This window comes from Grammomys surdaster, unplaced genomic scaffold (genome assembly GCF_004785775.1).
Source record: "Grammomys surdaster isolate TR1022 unplaced genomic scaffold, NIH_TR_1.0 352, whole genome shotgun sequence".
NCBI lineage: Eukaryota > Metazoa > Chordata > Mammalia > Rodentia > Muridae > Grammomys > Grammomys surdaster.
The window spans coordinates 860,319-885,940 of NW_021604771.1; the positions used below are offsets into that span (position 1 = coordinate 860,319).

The following is a 25,622-nucleotide window of genomic DNA, read 5'->3' on the forward strand; positions in this document are numbered from 1 at the left end:
TGTGTGTGTATGTGTGTGTGAACATACACATACACACACATTTAAAACATATTTGAGTGTATAAGGGCATAGCCTGTGAGTAGAGGTCAGAGGATGTGGGGCATTGAGTCTCCCTTCCCCATGTGGGTATTGGGAATTTTAAGTTGAGTCAGGTCATGAGGCTTGCAAATAACCTTTACCCATGCTCAACAACATCCTTGAAGTTTTATGTGAAAGTTAATCTTCATTGCCAAGTTGGCTGGATTTAGAATCACTATGGAAACACATCTCCAGTGTGTCTATGAGGCTGTTTCCAGAAAGGTCTAACTGGGGAGAGAAAACCCACCCTGGAATATGGGGGCCCAGAATAAAAAGGAGACACGGGGAGCAGAACTAGTGTTCACTTTATAATGTGAAGGTGGTCTGTTACACAGAACTAGCTAGTTGATACAAGATCGAACAAAAATTAAAAAGCACAGCCCAGACGAGACGAGACAGAAAAAAAATTACTGACAGGTGTTAATCTGTGAAAGCAAGTCTATTAAGGCCATTTGAGAATCAAGAGGTGGAAAAAACAACTAGATGCCTTGAAAGTCAAGAGAATGAATACTCACAAATACGACTCAAAACGTCGCCGAAATGTAAAGTTCCAATCTGCTGTTTTAAAGAAGGAAAACTAAAGTTTCTTACATGCATTTATCTAGTCCTTACAGTTGACCTCTAAAATGGGCACGAAGGGGCAGGGGATGAAAGTTGGGGTAAACCGAGGCTCAACGCTAGAAAAGGCCCTTTAGTGACTGAATCCCGGCGTAAAGGGGGTTCCTCCCGGTTGTTACAAGAGAAGGCTTTGTGCAGCAACTGGCAACAGTAGATGCCGCTTGGGCAAATGCCTGAGTAAAGACTGAGGTCAGCCAGAAAACCTCGGCAGAGGCGTCCCGGACGAACCCGGCTGAACAAAAGCAACCAGCTTTGCGTGAGGACGAAAAGTCGGAATGGATTTCTTAGGAGTTGACTCGAGTCAAAGAAATATGATTGGAGAAGCTGGAATAGCGACCGGGTTTCCGAAGGTAGCTTTCAGGGCGAAAGATCCTAGAACCGAATATTCAGCGGGTTTTGGAACGTAGTCAGAGAAAACGGGGTTCTGGATGCAGCAGCGCCTGCGCAGTGGGCCCTCTAGGTTTATTCAGGGAGAGAACTTTGGCAACGGCGGCGGGCACCGACAGCGGCGGAGTTCCGGAGTGGGCGGGTTCTGGGCTTCAGCGCTCAGTGCGCACGCGCCTCGCCAGGCCGAACTAGCGGCCTCTCGCGCACCTGCGCACGGAGAGCGACCACGAGAGGGCGGAGCCTGTCTTCTTGCGTCCTCCCGCGCTCGGGGCATTGTGGGACAGTGGCGGAGGTAGCCGTGCGTCGGAGGCCTTAAGGTGGACGGCTGGGCCTGGGAGACCCTCCCGCTTCGGGCGACAGTGAAGCCGAGGACACGGGCGTCGGCTCTCGGTGCAGCTCTGCACCCATTGGGGCTGCGGAGGCTTCTTTTTCCTGTCCGCGGGTGCCGGCGTGTCTGTGTGTGTAACCCGCGGCGACTTCTCCCGTCGCCCCTGCTTCGGAGGCGCCTGCGCAGGCCTCGCGACTGCCACGGAGCTCTGCCGTGGAACGAGCGCGCCTACTTTTTCACGACGCCCCGAACTCGTCGACGCTCGGTGGTGAGGCAGGGGAATTCCCTGTGACCGGAGGGCGCTTGCGCGGGTCCGCTAGCTCCGGCCCAGGCGCCTGCGCGAGCCCCCCGGCGCCGCCCCCGCCCCTGTTAGCCGGCCCCTCGACAGGGCCGGAGCCGCCGGCGGCGGGGCGGCGGGGGCGCCCCGATGAGCCCCGAGTGCGAGGAGCCGCCGCCCCCCCGCGCAGGTGAGCTCCGCAGCTGCCTTTCCGGCCATGCGCCTTCTAATCCGGAGTTTTTTCCTCTAACTCCTCTGAGCGCCCCCGAGTCTCTTAATATTCTCCCTTTCGGTCCCCAACTCTTTTAGCCACTTGTCAGTGTCAAGTCTATTTCCTATCGCCGGGCCTGTGTCTACCTCGCTGTCATCACTCCAGTCCATCGTCCTCGTCTATTGGGGGCCCTCTCTAAGTCTCTTATGCTCTTCTTTCTCCCCGCAGCCCCCAAACCCCATCTCTTCCCACTGGGATCTACATCACCTCCACCTATCATTCTGACTCAGCTCTCTTGGGACTCTTCGGGCCCACTCCCCTGTCGTAGTCTTCCTCCTAGGGTGCCTTCCTCTTTTCTTCCTCTTGCCTGCTCTTCTGTGGTCACCTCTGTGTCTACCTCTTCACTCTCACTAGCCTTCGTGGACTCTTGGCCTTTCTGATTCTCACCCTCTGCTCAGGAAGGCAAGGTTAAACAGGTTTTTCTTTCGCCTTGGCGGTGGCTGTCCTGTCCCTGGCTGTCCCTAGCTTCCTGTGGTGAGGAGGCACTTTGGAGCCACTGTTTGGTGCACTACTGGGTATACTGTGAGATGAGGCAGGGCCTGGTTGCTGGGTCCAGGAGGGAGTGGTCAGTGGAAGTCTCTGGGACTTTGTCTGCTCAGGGAGCCAAAGGCAGAGCTGGACAGTCACAATTACTGTGTGTTGTGATGGTGGTAACCCAGGGTGCTGTGGCAGCAGGCCGCAGAGTGGGAGAGACTGGTGAGACCGGCCGGATGGGTGGCTTTTCAGTCGAGGAAGGCTGAGTGGGAGTTAACAGATGGAGAGTGGGAAGAAGGGCTTTCCAGGTGGAAGAAACAGCACGTGCAAATATGTGAAGGTGGGAACATTGAAGGAGCCGGGATGAAGCAGGTTGAAGTGTTAAGAGGGCAAGGGGTGGAATGGCTTGGCTGGGGCGGTTGTCCAGGGCCTTAAGTGACCTGGTTAGTGGTCCCTTCTTTTTCTCCCTTCTGTGGTGGTACTGGGGCTCAACCCCAAGTTTTCCTGCCGCAGAGCAAGCAAGCATTCTACCACTGACTGAGCTACATACAGCCTGAGCCCCTCCTATTGCTTTTAAATTGTGAGACAGTATCTTACTTTTTTAGGCTTGCTTTGAACTCTGCAGAGCTGGTGGGATACTCACTCACAGTCCTCTTGTCTCAGTTCTCTAAGTAGCTGGGATTACATGTTTATGTGACCAGGCCAAGGTAGTTACCGTCTTGATCACTCTTTATATACAGAGGCAACTGTACTGAGGATGTATTACCATTAACACCTACCTGGAAGGCAAGATGTTTCTGGAAAAGAAGCTGCACTGTATTATATCAAATGTGGTACTGGGTTGAGGGCTGTAAAACTGCCACAGGGTTGCTTCCATCTTAAAGGTTCTGTCAGAACCACTGGGTTGCTTGAACAGCAGGAGTTGTTTCTATATGTGTTCTGTGTACCTAATGTGGACAGTTTACATGGGAGCGTGTGCCATGTTCTGCCACATATACTTGGAGTTGTCTTGTGCTGTTTAAAATGCTTCTCCTGTGGGTTTTATTATTTATTTCTCTGGTAACCTTTGCCTAATGGCAGATCATTTTGCCCAAATTCAGTGACTCTACTCCTCTAGTTTAAGGATTGGTATAATGAAGAATTACTTACAGCAAGAGTGTTTGTGAGTTAGATCTAGTCTGAGTCCTGGCTCTTGCCTTTCCAAGTGGTGAGTCCTTGGAAAAGTTATGCAAGTGTTCTGTACCTGTTTCTGTAAGTGGGCTAATAGGAGGGCTGTTTGTGTAGGGTGGCTCTGGATGTTGAGTGCAGTGTTTGTGGATGTTTATCACAGAATGCAAGGCACACAGCATTCAGAGTACATCAAGTCAGTATTTCTTAGGATTATTATCTGATTTTTGATAATATATCCCAGTAGTTCTCAATGGGTATGGTATGTCCTCTAGGAGATATTTGGCAATGTTCGGAGGCCCTTTGGTTGTCAAACTATAGAAGGTAGGAGAAAGTATGCTTCCCACATTTAGTGTATGTATGCCCCACCCAGGGATGCTATTGTCTTCTAATATACAGAGCAACCACTCACCACAAATAGCTATCCAGTCCCAACTGCTATTGATGTCAGTAGGGAAGATAGGAGGGAAAGACTGCTACTTTGCTATTTTGGGTGAATATCTTATGTTCTTTGAGCGTCTATGTGGTGTAGGAGCTGTTGTGTGTTTTCCTTTACATACATTCTCTTTGGTTGTTTGCCTTTGTTGGGTCATGTGGTATCATTTTTTCCATTGAAGGAAAACAGCCTTGGACCCACCCTCCCACCCCCCCCCTTTTTTTTCTACTTTGGGATCTCTCTGGCCAAGTGACCTTCAGAGATCACTTTCTCTTCTCTGGCTTCTGTTTCCATTAATCCAACAGGTACTTTTACTTTTTATTTTGAATGGGAGTCTCATCTGGTTCACACCATCTGGCCTCAAACTCACTTTGTAGCCAAGGATGACTTTAACTTCTGATCCTCCTGCCTCTATTTCCCAAGTGTTAGGATGGCAGTGGTGGTTCACTGTTGGGATTCGAACTCAGGAGTTTTATGCATGCTAGACAGACGCCCTGGCAAATGAAATACATCCCCATTCCCCAACAAACACTTGGTTTTAGATCTGGCCGAATGTTAGATCCTAGGTGACGTCTCTAGAAAGTTGCAAATGCCTGGACAGGCCTACCTTTTCCTCACAGCTGAGGCTTATATGTTCTCATAGAGTGACCAATGGGATGCTTTGGAAGGAGGCTTGCCAGGGAAGGCTTCTGGGAGGAGGAAGTGGTATCAGTCTAGAGGTCTGAGGACGAGGTAGTCAGACTCAGAGCTTGTAGGGCAGGTGGAAGGTGCAGCCTCCATCCTGAGCACAGTCAGTTGAAGTTCAGCTGTTGAATTCTTCTGCCATTTGACTTGCTGCCAAAGACAGGTAAGCGTCTAGCTGCTATGGTAAGAGTTATTGCCCAGTACTGGCTTAGTGGGAACACGTCCATGCCAGACCAGGGTTTTCCCTTTGCACATCAGTTTTATGAATTCTTCTCCAGGAAAGACTGCGTTAAAGATATTTCTCTGATGAGGACACTGAAGCTCAATGGAATTAGGTCTTTGGTTTTTATCTTGGAGAGATAAAATTCCAACCCTGGTCAGGTACAGTGATATATGCCTATAATATAGGCAGGGGGAATACTTGAGCTCTGGAATTTGAGGCCGGTTTGAACACACACAGAGATTTAAACTCAGGTCTTTGGACGTTTAGTGTAGTTTAGTCTTGAGATAGGATCTTGCTTTATAGCCCCAGTTAGATCAACTTCCCAAGTTCTGACCCATTAATCCAGGTTTTCCTTCTGTTCTTCTATGGGCTATTTCACATCTGTTCAGTAGGCTATTCCTTTTTCCCTTCAACCTGTGGCCACTCCAGGAGATGAATACTGAGTATAAACCTTCATGTTTTCATCCCAGATCTTGGCCAAGTGTCCTTAGGCTCTATTTTCTGATTATTCCTCCTTTAGGGTTGGGCCAGAGTTTTTATTTCCCCTAGAATGGTCCTAGGATCTGAGGGGTTGGCTATCCCCCCACCCCCTTTCCTGGTTTGTTGTTTGGGCTTTCCTAAGCCATGGGAAAGTCCCAGCTCATTTTTCCAAGTGACCAGGTCCTCCTAGCAGTGGTTCCTTCTCCAAATGGTTGTCCCCCTGTGCTTGCTTTGCCAGGGTGGTGGTGTGCTCTGAAGGCCACACTGCGGGTCCTGCTTAGGATGGTTAGGTTGCAGTTACTGTCTCCTCATCCCTGGTATTAAGTGTCCCAAACCCCTTTTCCAGATTTGGCCACGAGCTGGCTGTGGCATTAAAAAACAGAGGCATGATCCACCCAGCCTTTTAAGGAGCTAGCATGCCTGCTTCTGGTCTCCTTTCTTCCTAGAGCAGCCAGCCAGCCAGCCTCAGGGACTGCCCTGATGCTAGAGTATTAGAGCAGTCAGGTGGCTCTCTTGGAACCTCCCACCCCATAAAGGTCTCTTTGCCTTTGTCTCCCATTTCTAGGTGGTTGGGGTCAGAGGTGGGTTAGGGCAAGTATGGAAGGATTGGCAGTTAAAGAGCCTATCCGTGGGTTTCCAGGTAGGCAGAATGTTTGAAGTTACAGCTGAGGCTGCAGCAACAGTGGGGAAGGGATGGGGACCTCAGAGTGAGGTCCTATCTGGGCCAAGGAAGGAGACAATATAGGGACTGGCAGGTTCCTGAGAGCAACAGCTAGTGTCAGAACTCTTAGAACAACACAGCAAATCAAGAAGCCAGAGCTGCTGTTAGAGCTGGCAGGAGAGGTAGAGAGACTTTCGTTTCTAATGGCTTCCTTTCTCATTTATAATTTCCCTTCCTTCCGTTAGCAGCCAGTCTTGGTTTTCAAACGTCTCTAAAACCAGTGGTTGTCGCTTCCGTTTTCTTGAAGCTGCTAAAAGCTACACAGGGTGGGGGTGGCGGGGTGTATAATGCTAAGTATCTGAATGATCTGAGGAAAGTGCTTAAGTCACTTGGGTAAATTCGGAGAGTTCCTGCTTTTCTGTTTTTAGTGCTGCCACCCTTGATGTAGTAACCGTCTCCTGCTCCTGCTTGAAAGTGTCTGATTGTGGTCTCGAGACAGCCTGTAGAAGGAGTTTTGCCCTACTACAGCACTACATGAATAAAGTGTCTTTGGTCAGCATTCCTCCATGTTTTCTGGACTCAAGTAGAGGCTACAACACATCGTATGAACCTCAGACTAACCATTAGCTCTAGACTTGTTTCAGCGGCCTCCAGCTAGGTTCTCTGGAAGCCTGTTTGGGGAGAGAAGCCCAACGTAATCACTGAGGCAGGGGTAAGGTTGGAGTAGGGATAGAGGGTTTTAAGAGGCTGTGGCCTGTGTCCTCTTACCAAGTGTCTTAGAAGGGAATGGATGGGCCTCCACAGTGAGAGTTTGTCAGAAGACAGGGCATGTCACATGAATTCTAATTCTGTCTCTTGGATAGTTCTCTTGTGCTTCTCTTCCTTTGGACCCCCTTTTAAAATAGGCTTCTGTGGTCAAATGGAACTGACAATTATTTTTTTCTTTCTGTCTTGCTGTAAAGACAAAATAACTGAAAGGCTGGGGCCTGGGATTGTCCACAGATGATGGCTTGGTCTTGCCCCTAACCTGTCTCCCACTGTGGAAGGAGGCTTTTTTTTCTTCTCCAAACAGCCCCACTTTATCACATTTATTTAATGGAGTGTTTGTTTGTGTGTGTGTGTGTACGCTTGCAAGAGTCAGTTTTCTCCTTCTACATCTGGATCCCCAGGGCTTGAATCCCAGTTGTCAGGCTTTGCAGCAAAGTGTCTTTTCCTGTTTGGCCATCTCACCAGCCCTAAGCCCCACTTTATTGAAATGGGAAGTGTGTGACTAGCACATACTAGTGAAGCTGTCCACCTCCCTCTGCATGGCATTCTGCTGGCAACCCTGAAACGGCCTTTATCACTACACTCAGTGAAACTCTTGCTTCCTGGTTGGGTGTCTTCTTGAGTCTATCTGGGTTTTTCTATCAACTCTCAAACTGCATATGGCCACTGTTGTGCTTTCTCAGTTCTTTGAGCCTGCTGGCTGGTCTTTTTAGTCCTTTCTCCAACCACGACTGGGTCAGGAGTTGACCCTCAGCTGTAAGATAAGCAGCCCATAGTAAGGGTTGTGTTGCAGGCCTAGATGGAAGGCCTCTGCCTCATGCCCAGAGTGTAGCTAGGACTACTTACAGGATGTAGAGGGTCACAATGGCATTTTTCAGTGTGATTATGCATTTTAAGGCTTCTCAAATCATATGCCCTGCCTCTGCCATCTTCTTACCATGTAGACTTAGCAAGGTGAGCTTTCTTATCTCAAGAATGTTGGTAGTGAGGGATGGGGAAAGGGGAATCTGCTTAAGTTCTCAGAGCAGAGCTAACTTCTTCCAGGTCTGCAGGCTCTTTGTCAGCTCTGGTCGGACCTCAATATACTGATCCTGGCAGGTTTTGTTTCTTCATTGATGGTTTACTGACATTTATTTGCCATCCAGTTTTTCCATTTAAAGAGCACAAGTCAGTGGGTCTGAGTAAATCCACAACTTTGTGTAGCAGCATCACAATCAATTTTATTTCATACTATTTTCTCTCACAGTTTTTGGACTTTGTTTTGTGTGAGACTGGGTCTTAGGTAATGGAGGTTAGTGTTGAACTCAGTATGTAGTCAAAATTGACTTTAAACATTTAGGTCCTCCTGCTTCAGCCTCTCAAGTGCTCTGATTATAGGTATGCACCACTGTGCCTGGCTCAATTTTAAAACCAACAAAATTACCTAAAAAAGGAAACTGACCCCTTAAGCATTTACTACAAATTCTTCTACATCCTTGAAACTTGTAATCAATCTCCTTTCTGTTACTGTGGATATTTGTCCCTTCTGGACACTTGGTATCAGAATTTTTAGTCCTGGTTTCCTTCCCTTGCCTTCAGCAGCTTCCCAACCTGTCTGGTCTTACTGCTACGTGAACAGCCTCCTGTGTAGAGAATCTCCATGTTCACCAAGTTGAACTTTTTGTTACTTCACACCACGTGGCCTTCAGCAGGAAGTCAGTGAGTCATGATTGATGTGGTGGTTGCCCCTTGAGATTATTCTCGTCCCAGGTATGCCAGATCAGGAAACCTGTCTGCCTGACCCCTCCCTTCTGTCAGTGTTCTTCCGGGCTGGTCCCCTTTGCAGTGTATGTTTTTTTTTGACAGGTCTTGGTTGGCTTGTAAGATTGCCATTAAGTGAGGTAGGGAGTAGAAAAGGGGGCAGCACAAGATGGTTCTTGCGAAGCCTGGGTTTCTTCACCCTCACTCTACATTTGTGATAACACCCCCAGCACCTCCATTGACCCTGGAACTAGTCTGTCCCCTCCCAACCTTCCCTGAGTGACCTTGTGCCTCCTTCTTCCGGGACTTCCTCCCTTTGCCCTTGATTGGGGCCAAGTGGTGGGAGTGATTTTACTGTATCAATCCCAGACTGGCAGTCTCCTGCCTCAGGGGCTGGAGCCTTGTGACAACATGGTTTGGCAATATGTGTGTCTTTCGGTAATATTTGTGAGCATTTACAACTACAGTGTGAGGTGTTGTATGTTAGGTGCTGTCCTGTGTACTCTAAGTAGAATAGGAAGATTAAATTTTTTTTTTAGATTTTTATGTTTTATGTGTATGGCTGTTTGGTTTTTATGTGCACCACATGTGTACCTAGTGCCTGCAGAATTCAGAAGCGTGCATTGGGGCCTCAGGAACTGGAGTCGTGTGAGCTGCCAAGTGGGTACTGGGAATTGAATCTAAGTCTTCTGGAAGAGCAAGTGCTCTAAACCATTAAGTCATCTTCAGCCCCTGGTGTCTTTATAGTTAGAATAAGTGCATTGTTATTGTGTGGTAATCTTTCTGGATAGTACTAAGTGAGCTTTGTACAGGTCAGAGTAAGAGGACAAAGGCAGGTCGGGGGACTGCCTGGATGATTGGGAAAGCCCCTGAGTAAGGAGAATGCTTAGTAAGAGACCCTGAAAAATGAGAAGAAACTAGCTGTTTGGACAGAATTCCTGAGGTGGACCAAAGCTTAGCATGTTTTGGAAACAGAACAAAGAGCAGCGTGTCTAGGATGAGTGAGGAATACAGCATGAAGAAGGTTGAAAAAGTGGGATAGATTTCCAGGTGGTGCTTGAGGGCAGCTCGAGTCCACTGGGGTTGACTATCTCTTCAGCAAGCTCTAGCTGGCTGGCTGTGGTGGAGGAAGTCTTCTCTCTAGGACCAGACTCAGGTTGCAAATCAGAGAGTCTTGGGAAATAATAGGAGGTCTGTGCGGGGGGGAACCATATAGGCAGAGGGGGTTTGATATCTGTGTGCCAAGCTGTAGGCTCTCCTGACTGGCTCTACTCTGACTGGCTCCACTCTGTGTTAGCTTCATCCAGTATAGCCTGGAGCAGCAGTGACCTCTGCTGCAGGTGGTTGTCAGGAGTCAAGTAAAGAGCAGAACTTGTGGTCAGGCCTTAATTGTAGCAAGAATTCCACAGATGCTATCCTTGAGCCAGATGGCCTCTGAAGTCCTGGGAAGCCTCATAACTTACTGAGGTTTAGTTCTTCCCATCTTGTGTGATGACAGCTTCTATGAGTGTGGCTTGGATATGTGTACCCAGAGCATGTTCTTGAGTAAGTTGCCAGTAGCACAGGTTGGGTCGGTTGTAGGCTTAGATTTTTTTAAAAATGGAGCTTTGTTGTTGCCTTGAGAGGACCAAGGCCATACATAGTGCAGGTCACTCACTCAGGATAGTTCTGTCACCTGGTTAGTACCCAGGGTATTCTGGTCTTAGTACTTACTAGAGTCAGGGCTTGATAGTTCACTTTGTTCTCATGCTGAACTGTTTATCATCATGTGTTTTCTTTGGGTCCTGCTTAGTCGTTGTCTTGTTCTAGGAGCCCCCACCCCAGGTTTTCCTCTTCTCCGTTCCAGGCCTGGGCGTGGGGTGATGAGTATGGTTGGGCTGTGTTTGTGTGTATGGTGTCCAGGCAACAGCCACAGCCTCAAGATGAGCATACTTCCTCTCTCCCGGCTGCCACCACCCCACACCTCCCCAGCGCCTTGGGTGATCTGCTAGCAGGGGCAGCAGCTGTGTGCTAGAGGTCATGGGAGCGTTTGAATTTGTTCAGCAAATAAAATGAACCTGAAGCTAGAAGTTCAAATGGTATCCTTGCCCAGATAAAGGACAGTGGGCACAGGCTCATGGGATGGGCCAAGGTCATTGCATGCCACTTAGCTTTTCCTTGCAGGCCCTGGATGGTCCACACTGAGAACTTCACTAGGCCTTAAGCAGAGAGTGATAAATACCGCAGGGGAGTATTTATCACTTCTTATACTGCAGGGGAGGCAGCTTGGAGGCTGAGATGGTGGGCTCTAGGTTTCTTAGCAGGACTAGGTACTGTTTACAGCATATGTACTGTACCTGTGGAGACCTTGTGCAGGGCAGACTTGTGAGGAATCTGTGTCTGGGGCCTAGAAGTGGTGTTTGTGCTTGGTTACTGCGACTGTGCCTCACTCAGCAGGGGTTGCTAGTTTTGTGTGACAAATTGATTATGTCCATGCTTGCAGGGCGCCATGTTTTGGAAGTTTGACCTGCACACAAGCTCTCACCTGGACACACTGCTGGAGAAGGAGGACCTGAGCCTACCTGAGCTGCTGGACGAGGAGGACGTGCTGCAGGAGTGCAAGGTTGTCAATCGGAAGCTCCTAGACTTCCTGTTACAGCCGTCCCACCTGCAGGCCATGGTGGCCTGGGTCACCCAGGAGCCCCCAGCCAGTGGTGAGGAGCGGCTACGCTACAAGTGAGTCCTTCTCTCATCTGTACTCAGTAACTGAACATCAGGGCTGAGGAAGTGAGGCAGAGAGGGTCAGGCCCTTTATAGGATCACAGCTCACCTAGTGAAAACCCTTCATGGTTCAGTTTTGTATAAGGTTCTCTACCAGGTACAAGGCCTTGGGATGAGTCCCACTCCCCTTCAAACCTGAACAGGGAGCCACAGTTTCCCACTTTTATTTTATTGTTAACCTTTTTCTAGTTTGTTGTTGTTCTCAGTTTTTGTTTTATTTGTTTTTGTTCAGTTTGGTTTTTTTGTTTTTCCAGACAGGGTTTCTCTGTATAGCCCTGGCTGTCTTAGAACTTGCTCTGTAGACCAGGCTGGCCTTGAACTCACAGAGACCTGCCTCCTAAGTTCTTGGATTAAAGGCATGTGCACATTTGTTGTTTTTTGAGATAGGGTCTTATATAACTCAGGCTGACCTTGAACTGGCTATGTTGAGTATCACTCATGATCTTCCTGTTCCTGGTCCCTTCCAAGTGCTGAGATTATAGCGTGCACCATGCATTCACCATGCCTGTTGACTCTTTCCTGGGGTGTGTGTGGAGTGTGTTTGGGCTGTGTGTGTGTGTGTGTGTGTGTGTGTGTGTGTGTGTGTTTTCAGACGCAAATTAGAAGTGTCAGTCTCTCTAGTTTCTCCTCTCACCGTATAAGTTCTGGGGATTGAATTCACCCGATGAGCCATCTCACTGTTCCTCCACCTTATTTTTTGAGACAAGGTCCATTGAGTCTGAAGTTAACCAATTCAGCTACACTGGCTCAAGAAAGCTCCAGAAATCTTCCTGTCTCTGCCTTCCTAGCTCTGGGATTACACACAAGCCATCACACTCAGCATGTTACATTGGTGCTGCGGATCTAAACTCAAGTTTCTCAGGTTTGCACGACAGTCACATGTGCACCTATATAAGCTTCTGTGTGCTGGGCAGTGGTGGTGCACACCTTTAATCCCAGCACTTGGGAGGCAGAGGCAGGCAGATTTCTGAGTTCCAGGCCAAGCTGGTCTACAGAGTGAGTTCCAAGACAGCCAAGGCTACACAGAGAAACCCTGTCTCAGAAAACAACAAAAAACATACAAACAGACAAACAAAAAGCTTCTGTATACTACATGCTTGTAGGTTTCCAAGGAGCCCAGTGGATATTGGATCCCCTGGAGATAGAGTTACAGGATGTTGTGAGCCATCTGTTGGTGCTGGGAACTGAGTGTGGGTCCTCTGCATTTAAACACGCTTAACTGCTAGCCTCTCTTCTCTCTAGTCACCACCCTTATGTTTTTAATGAATTAAGATGTTGTCAGGATGATGTAACTTGGACATACCTTATAAGAAGTAGTTGAGAATGATCCTAAGTATATGTTGCTGGTTTCCCAACTGGAATGGTGACACGGACATAGCATGCCTGGTACCTGCTCAGTCAATGGTGACACGGACATCGCATGCCTGGTACCTGCTCAGTCTCTGGTGAAAGGAGGCTGCTTGACTTTACTTATGCTCCTTTGCATATGTGCAGACATTTAGTTACCAGCACAGACAACATCCTGAACACTTCCATCACCACACAGAGTGTTTCTGTTCCCTTCATAACATCCTGCCTCCTTCTTAACCCACGCTAGTCTGTTCTCCTCTTACCTAGTTATGTCATTGGATTTTTTTCAACATAATTTTCTGGAGATTGATTTAACCCCTTGAGAAAAGGTGGCTGTTTTTTCTTTCATCAAAAGTAGCAAGATCTTACCAAGATTGACTTTGACTCACTGCATTCCTGATCCACCTACTGTTGTGGGGACAGCCTGTGGGGCTTACGTGTGGTTTACAGCCAGCCCCTGACTGCCTTATTTTCATCTGAGGGTTGTTTTTTTTTTTTTTTTAATTTTATTAATTTCTCTTTTGGATTTTGAGCTTTGAGAGTGCAGTGGCTACATCTGTCTGACCATTCTTGGTCCCTGGCACAGTGCATGAAGGCTCTGTGTGTAGGGAGAGGAAACACATGCCACCTGCATGGGGCATAGGGTGCAGCACCAAATGGTGAGGCAGGACCAGGCAGACAGGACACTGTTGGGCTCCCAGCAATTGTTACCATCTTGCTGTTCGTTCTCAGTTGCTGTGCCTACATGATCCTTCCCTGGGTTTACATCTCTTATCTCCTTGTGTCCACCCTGTTCACTGTGCTGTTCCCTGCCTTCTTGTCTTCCCATCCTGGAAACCTTGAGCCAGACAGATAATGATGGTTGCTCCTCAGTTTTCCTGTTATAGTAGGGACTCAGTAAAGCAGTGTTGGCTGTAGAGTCATGGCCTATTTGGTCTTGCTGCCTCCAATAGCACTTCTGGAGGACAGAATCTGTCATTCGCCAGCTCATCTCACTGGATGTCTTCTCCTTTGCTCTTCCTTTTCTAACCATCCACCCTCACTAAACCTGCATCTAGTGGACTGTGATCTAGACTCAGCATAGAGAACTGATACTGAAGCAGCCCTGCTGGCTCTGAGTGTCTTTGTCCTGATTAAGGAGTCTGTTTTCTAGATGCTGGGAGCCCTTAGCACAGGCCCCAAAGTTGTGGGCTAGACTTGGAATAGCTGTAGTCTCCTAGGGTCTTAGGTGACGTTCTGAGTAGTGAAGCTTCTGGAATGCCAAGTACCCAAGAGTGTTTGAGGACAGGAGCAAAGGTTGGAGGGATAGAAAGATAATTTCAGGGCTAGGATGCTGAGGAGAGAAGGCCTGAGCTGGAGCAGGTGTGGGGCTGGGCGTGGCATTAGAGGAGATGGAAGTTAGTGTTGGGAGGGGATCAGGAAATATTTGTGTTTCAGGACTGAGTTCAAATCAGATGTCATTTTGTGGTGGTGGGAGACAGGGTTTCTCTGTGTAGCCCTGGCTGTCCTGGAACTCACTATATAAACCAGGCTAACATTGAACTCACAAAGAACCTCTACCTCTGCCTCCTGAATGCTGGGATAAAAGGTGTGTGACACCATGCCTGGCTGTTTTTAATTTTTAAAATTTATTTTAATGTGTATGGGTGTTTTGGCTGCATGTTACCAGATGGGTATGATGGATGCTTGCTCCTGATGGAGGCCAGAAAAGGATGATGGATCCCCCGGTACTGGAGTTACAATTGCTGAGCTGCCTTGTAAGAGCTATGCATCAAACCCATGTCCTCTGCAAAAGCAATAAGTACCCTTAGCCACTGAGCTATAACTCCTGCCCTCTTGGTGGATTCTTAGGAAGCCTGAAGAGGGCTCAGAAATGGAAGGGGGTTTTTATTTCTCTTTTGGTTTCCCTTCCTCGAAACAGGACCCCCTGAGCTGGATGTGGGGGATGAAGGTGATGCCTCCATCTTCTCTCTGCACCCACACCTACTCTGCACTCACTTCCTAGGTACCCTAGTGTAGCCTGTGAAATCCTGACCTCTGATGTGCCCCAGATCAACGATGCCCTGGGTGCAGACGAGTCCCTCCTGAACCGACTCTATGGCTTCCTGCAGAGTGGTGACAGCCTCAACCCACTGCTTGCCAGCTTTTTCAGCAAAGTAATGGGCATTCTCATCAACCGCAAGACAGACCAGGTGCCTGCTGACTCTCAACATGAGGGGGAGGAGGTGGGAGGGCGGGTGTCAGGACCCTATGCTATGACACAGCCTGTGCCCCCAGCTTGTATCCTTCCTGCGCAAGAAAGATGACTTTGTGGACCTGTTGCTGCGGCACATTGGCACCTCAGCCATCATGGATCTCCTGTTGCGTCTGCTTACTTGTGTGGAGCGGCCTCAGCTACGGCAGGATGTCTTCAATGTGAGGAGCCTACTCAGGAGGTGGGTGGTGGAGTGGTATAGGCTGGTGTTTGGTTTAGGAACTTACTGTCTTCTTCCATCAGTGGCTCAATGAAGAGAAGATTGTCCAGCGGCTAATTGAGCAGATTCACCCATCAAAGGACGACAATGTGAGTGCCGGCTGACATTCCAAACCTCCTCTTCAGATTACGTTCTCCATCCCTCTTGTGTGATGGGTAGGGGAGCTGACGGTACGGCTCAGTTTTTAGAGTGCTTGCTCAGGATTCAGGAAGTCCTGGGACTCACATAAACTAGGCATAGTGCCTCACACCTATAGTCTCAGTTCTCTGGAACTTGAGGCAGAGAGGGAGAAGTTAAGTGTCCTCCTTTGCTTTTTAGAAAGTTTGAGGGTTGCCTGGGCTATATGAAACTCTTGTATTTTAGCATGGGTCAATGCCTTATGACCCATGACTTTTCATGACTGAATCGTAAATATCCCGTGGGTGGACCGAGCTTTGCTTTTGCTTTATATTCAGCAGTTATTGAGCATGTGATTGAGCAGTGCTGCATGTGCATACATGAATGTCTCTTTTCTTGAGGTTTTGGGTACTGGCTTCCTCATTATAGTACGTATCCTGTGTCTGTGTGACTACTTGTTTTCTGTCTGGAAGGGGCTGGGAGCAGATGGTTAACTTGTGCATACTCGTTTCCACTTTCCCAGCAACATTCCAATGCATCTCAGTCCCTGTGTGACATCATCCGCCTAAGCCGGGAGCAGATGATCCAAGGCCAGGACAGCCCGGAACCAGACCAGCTGTTGGCCACCTTGGAGAAGTGGGTTTGCAGGATCAGTGCTGGGGCCTGGGGTGGTGAGCTGTCCTGGGGGAGTCCTGGCCCTGGGCCCCTTCACTCTGACTCCTTTTCCCCCAGGCAGGAGACCATTGAACAGCTCCTCAGTAACATGTTTGAGGGAGAACAGTGCCAATCTGTCATTGTCAGTGGGATCCAGGTGCTGCTCACCCTCCTGGAACCTAGGAGGCCAAGGTGAGGTGTACCAGTCTAAGGTGGCACACTGCCCCTGCCTGAACCTATACTCCCTCAGAGCCTCAAAGGCTGGATTGCCATTGTTCATAGCTGTGGCTAATGAGAGATATGGTTCTTCCCCAGTCAGGCCTGTCCTCTACTTTCTGACCTGTTAGAAGGCTCTGGATGTTCAGGGCACAAGGCTGTGGTATACTTCTGGCCCATTTGTGTGGCCTCTGTGGCTCATTCTGCCTTCACACTGCTCTCCTTCACAGGTCTGATTCTGTGACCATGAACAACTTCTTTAGCAGTGTGGATGGGCAGTTGGAGCTCCTGGCTCAGGGAGCCCTGGATAATGCACTGTCCAGTATGGGTGCCTTGCATGCCCTGCGTCCCCGGCTTGACCGCTTCCATCAGCTCTTGCTTGAGCCTCCCAAGGTGGGAGACACGGATTGTTGTGATTCTAGAGGGGAGTTGGGGTGGAAAAGAAAGTACCCTGTGTACACTAAGCCTTCTTTGTTCCTGTAGCTCGAGCCTCTGCAGATGACGTGGGGCAGCCTGGCCCCGCCACTGGGCAACACAAGGTTACATGTGGTCAAGCTCCTGGCCAGTGCCCTGAGTACCAATGCTGCTGCCTTGACACAGGAGCTTCTGGTGCTGGATGTGCCCAACACCTTACTGGTACAAGGAATGGGGTCAGGGGCCAGGGAAATAGAGATGCGTTCAGAGCACTTTTGATATCAGCCTGTGTTCTCACCCCTTAGGACCTCTTCTTCCACTATGTATTCAACAACTTCCTGCATGCTCAAGTGGAAGTGTGTGTGAGCGCAATGCTGAGTTCCGGGCCCCCTCCAGACAGCAGCTCTGAGACACCTGTCCCAAACCCTATCGTGAAACATGTAAGCTGGGGCTCCTGTTCCCCTCCTTCTGAGGACTTGGTGCTTGAGGCTATAACCTCCCAGAGGTCTCCTGCTTTTACCCTTGTCTATTGGGCAACATCAGTACCTGGAATGGGATATACAGCTGAGGAGAAATTGGTGTCTATTGAGGGCCAGTGAATCCTATGACTTGGCAGTAGAGTGGGGAAACTATGGATAGTTCTCTGAGCAAATTAGGAGCTGTGTCTACTCCATGTGAGAAGTCAAAACGCATGCTAGGTATGGTGGCCCACACCTTAATGCTAGCCCTAGAGAGGAGGATCTCAACTTTAGAGTCTAGCTTAGGTTACATAGTCTCAGAGAAAACAGGGCTTGGGACGTACCTCACTTGGCTAGCTAGTACCTAGCGTGTATGAAGTTCCCTATGGTCCCTAGCACAACATAGAGCAAAGGTGTGGTGATGCACTTGGGAGAATACATAAAGAGTTTGGGACTAGCCTGCATGAGACCTTGTATCAGAAAAGGAAAAAGAGAAATCCAGAATCAAAGCAAGCTGGAGACACCGACTCCCACTTTTCCTTCCTCTGCTCACAGACCTGGGGCCTGGTGAACTGTCTTCTGAGTAAAGGCCTCTTTCCCATCTGCTGGGCTCTGGAAGTGTAGCCATCCCCAAGCTAAATCCTCTTTGCTCTCCTGCAGCTCCTTCAGCACTGCCGCCTGGTGGAGCGCATTCTGGCATCCTGGGAGGAGAACGACCGTGTGCAGTCAGTACTTCCAGCCTTCCTGTGGGGACAGATAGGGCAGTGGGAGGATGGGTTGTAGGCCTGGATAGCCCAGGCATCTAGCCTGTCACCCAGCAGTGACCTCCACTCTCAATCAGGTCTGGAGGGGGCCCAAGGAAAGGCTACATGGGCCACCTGACCCGGGTGGCCAATGCCGTGGTGCAGAATGCAGAACAGGGGCCCAATGCTGAACAACTGGGACAACTGCTAAAGGGTGAGGCATGAGGCTGGCTGGAACTGCAGCTCGCAGAGGTAGGTGTTGGGAGCTGGGGTTCTCCCTCCTGACACTCTTCCCTATCTATGTGCTATCTCAGAGCTGCCAGAGGAGCAGCAGCAGCGATGGGAAGCATTTGTGTCAGGACCCCTAGCTGAGACCAACAAGAAGAACACAGTGGATCTGGTGAGGCTGACCTGGCGTCTCATTCTGTTCTCCCTCTTGGTGTGGCTCATGCCCCCACTTTCTGTAGCTTCTTGCCTCGCCCTTGTCTGGGGGTTTGAGCAGATCCTGATTACTCTCCGTCTTTCTGTTCCTAGGTAAACACTCACCACCTGCATTCTTCCAGTGATGATGAGGATGACCGCCTCAAGGAGTTCAACTTTCCTGAGGAGGCTGTACTCCAGCAGGTAGACATGGGCGTGTGGAAGTGGGAGGAGTGGGGAAAGGCAGCCCCCTGCCAACCCTGACCTCCGTGCCTCTTGTAGGCCTTCATGGACTTCCAGATGCAACGTATGACCTCAGCCTTCATTGACCACTTTGGCTTTAATGATGAGGAATTTGGGGAGCAGGAAGAAAGTGTGAAGTAAGTGTTCTTCATATGAAGTTAGGGCTCTGCTTTGTGACAGCTTGTGCTGTACCTGCCTGTGTGTGTTCCTCTGTGAGGTCACAGTGCTGTTTAACCTCCTGATGGTATATCTTGTGTCTTTTCTTGAATGTTCATCTGTTTGTGTACCATGGCTTAGCTAGCAGCCCGTTTTTGGGTTTACCCAGCTGTGGCCTTGTGGTGTTCACCTCTTCAGACTAAGACCCAGTCTGTAGTCATTTTCCCTCCCACAGTGAAGGTGATGAGGGTGGGACACCAGCATTTTCCTGATGAGGACGACGAGCACAGTGTGTAGTGTGGGGATGGCACCTCAGTGAGAGATGACTGGGTCTTGATGAAGTCTTGATGAAGTCTGGGAAAAGTAGAACACAGTTGTCAGGTTGCTGGATTTGGATGCTCACTGCAGTGGGATCCCAATAAGATTTAACTGTCAGGTGGAGAGGTGGCATATTGGTTAGGAACACTCATGTGATGGCTCACAACTACCCGTAATGGGTTATGATTCTCTGTTCTGATGCACATGAAAAGAACACTCATGTACATAAAATACATAAATTAATAATAATAATTAAAAAAACTTAACTGCCTGAACTACCCAGAAAGCACTGCCAGTAGGGTTGGCACATAACAAGCCATATCCAAAAATGATTGGTAATGCTCCCATATTTAGCACTTAAATACCATAATACAGGCTTCTCAAGGTCAGGGGTCATGTGTCAGCTACTACAGCCTATACCTATACCTGTACTCCTTGAAGTAGTTTGCCTCATTAGCACTTAGTGTTATATAGTCTCCAGGAGAATACCTGGCCATTTCTTTCCTTCTAGCACTTGTGTTCTCACTAAGGAGGAGGAAGAGAATGGTGACCACAAACTAAAGGCCATAAACCCTGATAGGAAGTAATAGTTCCTCTGCATTTTCTCTTAGCAGTAAATGGTACTGGTGTAGTTAGAGCCCCTCACAGACAGTGCTGTCAGAATAGGGAGTGTCTTGTCAATGCTTTATAGTGGTTTGCTTTGTTGTACTGTGGTTATGAACAACAAATTGGCACAGCCCAAGTTATTGTTATTGGGAACCATGGATGTATGTATAAACTCTTACCTAGGTTGCAATTCTGAGTCCTTGAAAACACCCTTCAAAGTAGATTGTTTGCTCAATTTTTTTAAAAGATATATTTATTTATTTATTTATTTATATGAGTACACTGTTGCTATCTTCAGACACACCAGAAGAGGGCATCAGATCACATTACAGATGGTTGTGAGCCACCATGTGGTTGCTGGGAATTAAACTCAGGACCTCTGGCAGAGCAGTCAGTGCTCTTAACCACTGAGCCATCTCTCCAGCCCCTTGTTTCCTCAATTTTACAGATGACCTAAGGAGATTGAGAAGTGCAGATCGAGTTGCCTGAGTCTGTGATACCTCACAGCCAGATTAGGGTTCAGAACATCCTCAGACCTTCTTGCAGGGCAGGTCACCTGCGTCTGTCCTCTGAGCATCTGTTTTTGTTGTTTTTGTCTTAAGATTTATTTTAATTTTATGTGTTTGAGGTTTTTTTGTGTGTGTGTGTGTGTGTGTGTGTGTGTGTGTGTGTGTGTGTGTATGTGCACCACATGCTTACAGTGCCTGTGGAAGCCAGAAGAGGGTGTAGAATCTGGAGGAATTGGAGTTATGGGTGGTCATGAACCACCAGGTGGAACCGAGTCCAGGTCCTCTATAAGAGCAGCAAGTATTCTTGACCACCGAGCAACCTCTCCAGCCCAAGAGGTTTTTGTGTTTAGGGAGGAGATGAGGACACTGCCCTTCAGTGTGATAGTGAGAACCAAGTGGGATGTGCTGGGAATACTCTCTTCCTTATTGTGCATAGTGATGAGGGTTGCTGTGTGTCATGTGAGCAAGCACAGGAGGTGAGAATTATGTCCCACTTCATCTCTTCCTTTTCTTCCAGTGCACCATTTGACAAGACTGCCAACATTACCTTCTCCCTAAATGCTGACGATGAAAATGTGAGTGCTTCCTGTTTTGCCTGTGAGGAAGGGAGGGGTCACAAGCAGTATAGCCCATCCTCCTGTTCTGTTCTGCAGCCCAATGCCAACCTGCTTGAGATATGCTACAAGGACCGGATCCAGCAGTTTGATGATGAGGAAGAGGAGGAGGAGGAGGGCCAAGGCTCAGCAGAGTCAGATGGAGAGTATGGTGCCTGGCAGGGCAGCCAGCCAGTGAGAGCGTCCCAGGCAAGCCAGCCCTCTGGTGTGCGGTGAGTTTCCCTCTGCCCTCCTATCTCCTAAGTTCCCAGTGCTTGGGGATGTACGTGCACTTAAACAGATGCATGTGTGCAAGTGCGCACTGTTACACACTAAAGGCAGTGGTAGGTAAATGTATTGGACTGAGACTGAAGTGAGTGAGAAAACGCAGAGTGTTGTATGTTAGTTGAGTGTTTTCAATCATAAGTGGTAGAAACCCAGTTTGTATGAGTCAGTGTAGGCACAAAATGAAGAGGGCTCATTCAACTGTGCTCCTGAGTTCCAATGTGCCACACAAGTTTCCCTTCCTTTTTCTGAAATGAGAGGAGAAATCTCTTTCAGTTACATTGTTCATCAGCTTTGTATAGATAAGTCTTTTTCTTTGTTTCTTTTCTTTTTTCTTTTTCTTTCTCTCTCTTTTTTTTTTGTCTGACAGCATGATGAGATTATGTCATATCAGGCCTTTCCCTGAGGTAAACACCTCCTCATGTATGGCCTGTCTCCTAAGCTTTAACCTCATGACATGATTGAAAACCAGTTACCGATGTTAATTTTATATTTGTATAGTGTGCATACAGATGAATGTGTGTACCCTGGGTTTGCAGTGGAATGGACGCACACGGTCAGCATCTAGAGCCAGCGGCGGCGGCACCCGAGCTCTTGGTGCCCCCACATGGCTGCTGCCTCACTGCCATGAGTAACAGTGTCCTGACGTCTTCCCATGAATCAGTTTTGTATCTTTCCCTACTCTTTATAGTCATACAATATAGGGGAAGGGTGGATCCTGTGTCTGAAATTCTTATCACTAAAATGTTCTGAGGCCGGGATTACAGGTGTGTGCCACAACCCATGGTTTAGACAACTTGTAGGAGTCAGCTCTGTCCTCCAGTTTGGGTCCCAGAAGTTGAATTCAGGTGTTCAGACTTGGTGGCAAGTGACTTTATCGCTCAGCCATCTTGCTAGTGCACTCATACATACACTTAAGTTGGGATAGTTTTGTTGTATAAAATGGTAGATTTTTTAAAACAACATTTTAATGCATGTTATTACCCCTTCTTACTCTCTTCCCAACTAACTGCCGTTTGTTTATGTTTTTTAAAACTATTGCTTATTTCCCCGAACATCGTGTTATCCTGCAGATGATGTAATTTCATACTTTATGGCTGAGTACAACTCAGAGTCTTTGTGTGTAGATCACATTTGTGTAGTGCTCTGCCGATGGACACTGAGGCTGATGCTGTAACAGCATTGGAAATAGTGCTGTGATGAACGTGCTTGTGCTTGTGTCTTTGTCCTTTTTTTGTCTTTGTTTATTTTGATTAGATTCCTCATGTGTACCCAGATGTGACAGAGCAGCTGCCTTACAGAGTACAACACATCTAGTATTAGTCTTAAAAGAAATCCCTCTGCCTTTTTTTTTTTTTTCTTCCCAAGATTTTGTTTTGTTTTGTTTTGTTGAGACTTACTATCATGTAGCCCAGGCTTGCTTGAAGTTGCTGTGTACCTGAGGATAACCTTGAACTTCTGATCATCCTGAGTGCTGGGATTATAGGCATGCACCTCCACACCCTCTTTATGCTTTTTGTGTTTTTATATTCTTCCTTTCTTTACTTTATTCTAATGAGATCCCCAAAACCTCACAGAGCTGGTTTAAGAAAGTCACCCAGACAATTGCCCAAGTCCCAGATTGTAAACATCTCAATGCCACTCTTGCACACAGTAAGTGGTCACAGGTGGAAAGGTGGAAAGGCTTGTGTGTCTGTTGGTACTGGTGACGGGTGACTTGAGAGTTGGTGCCTCAACTCTTGTTGTTGTACCTGAGTCTAGTTCTCAGGTGACTCACACTCCACTTGGTGGCTAGCTACTCTAGCACCCTCACATTCCTGGGCTCCCCGGACCTCCCTGGAGGCCTTTGTTCCCCATCTTCTTTTGTTGTCATCTGATCTGTGGTCCTGGGCTGTGGTTGGGGAAGTGGGTCATCGGCTGTCCCTACATGGCCACCTAATGAGTTGGTATCTGCGGCAGGAGTGGAGGAAGCACAGACAGTGAGGAGGATGAGGAGGATGAGGAGGAAGAGGATGAGGATGAGGGAGCTGACCAGGCAGCCTGTGGAAGAACCAACCCTTCCTCCTTCCCCAGCCCTAGCACTCAGCCTCCTGGTGAGTGTGGGATGGCTTATGCTCAGGCGTAGATGGCGTTTCTGTTTTGAGTTCACCTTTTGTCCATGTTCTTTCACCTCTGTCACAGGCCCGAGTTGGACTGCTACCTTTGACCCAGTGCCTACGGATGCCCCAACAGGTCCCCCAGTTTCCAAGGAGGCAGACATGTCCTCTGTTCAGATCCTGTCTAGCCCTCCAGCCCACGATTCCTCACAGCTCAGGTGTGGATGGACAGGGCAGGGCAGGCCGGTATTGTTCTGGCATCTGGTCTGGGAGGCACTCCTGGGTCTCTTAGGCTTGGGAGTTGGCCACAGACATCCCTTCAAGCTCCTCCTTTACCTTCTAGGTCTCAGGACCCCACACACCCCTCAGCACCTCAGGAAGTCACAGATAGCAGCAAAGTAGCAGAGCCCTTGGGTGAGCTAAGCCATACCTTCCCCATACAGGCTCTAGACTCTGCCTCAGGCCCACATGTATGAAGACAGCACAGCCATGTCTCAGCTTGCTGGAAGGTGGCAGCTGAGATGTGGCCCATCTCTTTTTCCACAGCCCCCTGCCAGGCCTTGGTTAGTGTTGCGGATGTCCAGGCCACACTGCATGGGATGCGCTCTGCCCCCAGTTCCTTGGACAGGTGACCATTGATGTCCCATCTCAGCTGGAGGTGGGGTAGGGGAAGCCCAGCCTCCTTGTCGAGGTGGGTGCTGGGCTCTTGTCCCTAGCTGTCCTCAGCACTAAACTCTACTTTGAGCTCCTATATCCCTGCAGCCATTCCTTTTTGTAATTACATGTTTTGGGCAATGGCACATAGAAGGGCTTTTGTTACCCCTGAGGGAAGAACAGCTTCCGAGAGGGTCAGGAACCACAAGAAGCAGGACTGTGCATAGCCCCACAAGCATATCCTGCAGGAGGATGACCACTGAAAGTAGCTGGGGATAAGGTGTGGTTTTTCCCCCCGTGTCTCTGCAGCCCAACTATGCTCTGCCCTCAGTATGTGTGTAAGCTTTTCTGTTCTGAGGTGTCTTTGCTGCCCAGCTGTGCCCTCACCTGAGGCCCCTTCTGGAAAGATAGGTGGCCTCAGGCAGGCAGGAATATGGGAATATCTAACAGTAGTCAAATTGATCTCTCTCACAGTGCAACCAGAGACCCCTCTACCTCTGTCCTAGACTTCAAGGCCCACCAGTCTCCTCAGGCCATGGAGGGGAAAAAGAGCCCAGAACATTTGGGGCTTCCCCAAAGCCAGAGGTGAGTTAGTCTCTCTGGGCAGTGTTGGGTGGATGGAGCAAGGCTGGTAGGGCAAGAAGTAACCTCCAGGCTTCCTTTCTCCCCTTACAGTGCCCAGACCCTTGAGATGCCCAATGGCTCTACCCCAGGAGGGCCCATTTCGTCGGGTTCCCAGTAAGTGTGGCAATAGCCTGGGCTGGGTGGGCAAGATGGGGTCACTGGACCCTCACAGGTCTTTCTCTCTGTTTCCAGGTAGCTGCCTGGTGGCAGTGGTGGCCAAATCCTCTGTCCTCCCTGTGGAATCCCTTAGTGGGGCAGGATGAGTCCTTTGGTGGCCCTCTACTCCATTGTCCCATACCCTACATTCTCTCCTCTGGACTCCCAAGGAGGCTGGTGCCAGGGAGATGCCCTTACCCACCCCCATTTGCACTGAGAAGAGAAACTATGGAGTTTTGTCTCCAAGAATAAAGATAGAGAGTCACATAGAAAGGAGAAAGAAAGAGAGAGAGAGAGAAAAAGAAGTATATTCTATATTCTATATATATATATGCATATATATATTGAGGGAGGAGAAAGAAAGGAAGGCAGGACAGTAACTGGGCCAGCAGCTCTGAGGCACAACCTCCCCGTCTGTCCCGGTACGGGCTGCCGCTGGGCTTTGAGGCCGCTGACCCATGCTCTGGTGCAGATGCTCATACCAGCCTTTCACTCAGGACCACCTTGAGGTGTAACAGAGGGCATCAGGCCCGTATGGCCATGTGTTTGTCCAGACCTTGCACTTTGACCAGTCATCTGGCCCCTGGCCCTGGGGAACAGGGCCTCCCTGGCAACATCCCCAGAGGCCCAGAATGGGGGATGCTGGGTACCCCATGCCCTGAGGGTTCCAGCACTGCTGCCAAGTGGCCTTGTCCCAGCTCCCTCCCCCAGGCTGGTCTGAGTGTACAAGTGTGTGTGCAGAGCTTGTGTTTCATACTGCAAATATAAATAAAGGAAGAAAGCAGAAGATTCCTGGTGTGGGACTTTGAGTTCTGGGACTCAAGAGTTGGGTGAACATGCTCTCCATGGTCTAGAGAGAGTTACATTCTCTTAGGACCTCACTTGTGAGAGTGGGTGTGGGTGTGGGGGATGGGGAATGCTCATACACCAGGCAAGACCATCAGGAAAAGGGCACTGGTCTTGTCGAGTTAGCACTTTGGGGCTCTCTCATGCTGATGTGTATACTCCCTTGGCCCTGTTCTGAAAAGCAGATCAGGTAGGGCTGTGCTGAGTTAGCTCACAGCCCCCTTACCTCTATCCTCTAACAGACTTGCTAAAAAGAGCAAGAGGTCCCTGGACCTTGGAGCTGAGCTTCCTGCCATTAAGGGGATAGGAGGCACCAGGCATGGTGGTGGTGGTGGTGC

At 48.9% G+C, this 25,622-nt stretch overlaps 1 protein-coding gene across 3 annotated transcripts; it reads left to right on the plus strand.

Moving 5' to 3' along the window:
* The first annotated feature begins 927 nt into the window (after nt 1–927).
* On the plus strand, nt 928–25,227 carry Ppp6r1 (protein phosphatase 6 regulatory subunit 1). 3 transcript variants are annotated; one of them, XM_028779416.1, is made up of 24 exons: nt 930–1,046; nt 11,075–11,307; nt 14,708–14,894; nt 14,980–15,117; nt 15,200–15,265; nt 15,817–15,929; nt 16,026–16,139; nt 16,394–16,556; nt 16,647–16,799; nt 16,883–17,017; nt 17,696–17,760; nt 17,877–17,992; nt 18,093–18,178; nt 18,313–18,402; nt 18,481–18,578; nt 20,548–20,605; nt 20,684–20,856; nt 22,868–23,001; nt 23,090–23,222; nt 23,348–23,418; nt 23,551–23,632; nt 24,133–24,243; nt 24,334–24,396; nt 24,475–25,227. In XM_028779416.1, the coding sequence occupies exons 1-24, from the start codon at nt 972–974 to the stop codon at nt 24,476–24,478; spliced, it is 2,661 nt and encodes an 886-aa protein (XP_028635249.1). In that variant the 5' UTR covers nt 930–971; the 3' UTR covers nt 24,479–25,227. The 3 variants fall into 3 exon arrangements, 2 of the variants coding, with proteins under 2 accessions (XP_028635249.1, XP_028635250.1); XM_028779417.1 differs by lacking the exon at nt 930–1,046 and adding an exon at nt 1,374–1,878; XR_003712917.1 differs by lacking the exons at nt 24,334–24,396; nt 24,475–25,227 and having other exon boundaries at nt 928–1,046; nt 23,551–23,695.
* Nucleotides 25,228–25,622: the final 395 nt, after the last annotated feature.

Coding starts and splice junctions, on each gene's coding strand:
- Ppp6r1 (XM_028779416.1), top strand. CDS start 972: ATGGATTTCTTAGGAGTTGACTCGAGTCAAAGAAATATGATTGGAGAA. Junction 14,895..14,979: donor TCAACCGCAAGACAGACCAG/GTGCCTGCTGAC, acceptor CTGTGCCCCCAG/CTTGTATCCTTCCTGCGCAA. Junction 17,761..17,876: donor GAGGAGAACGACCGTGTGCA/GTCAGTACTTCC, acceptor ACTCTCAATCAG/GTCTGGAGGGGGCCCAAGGA.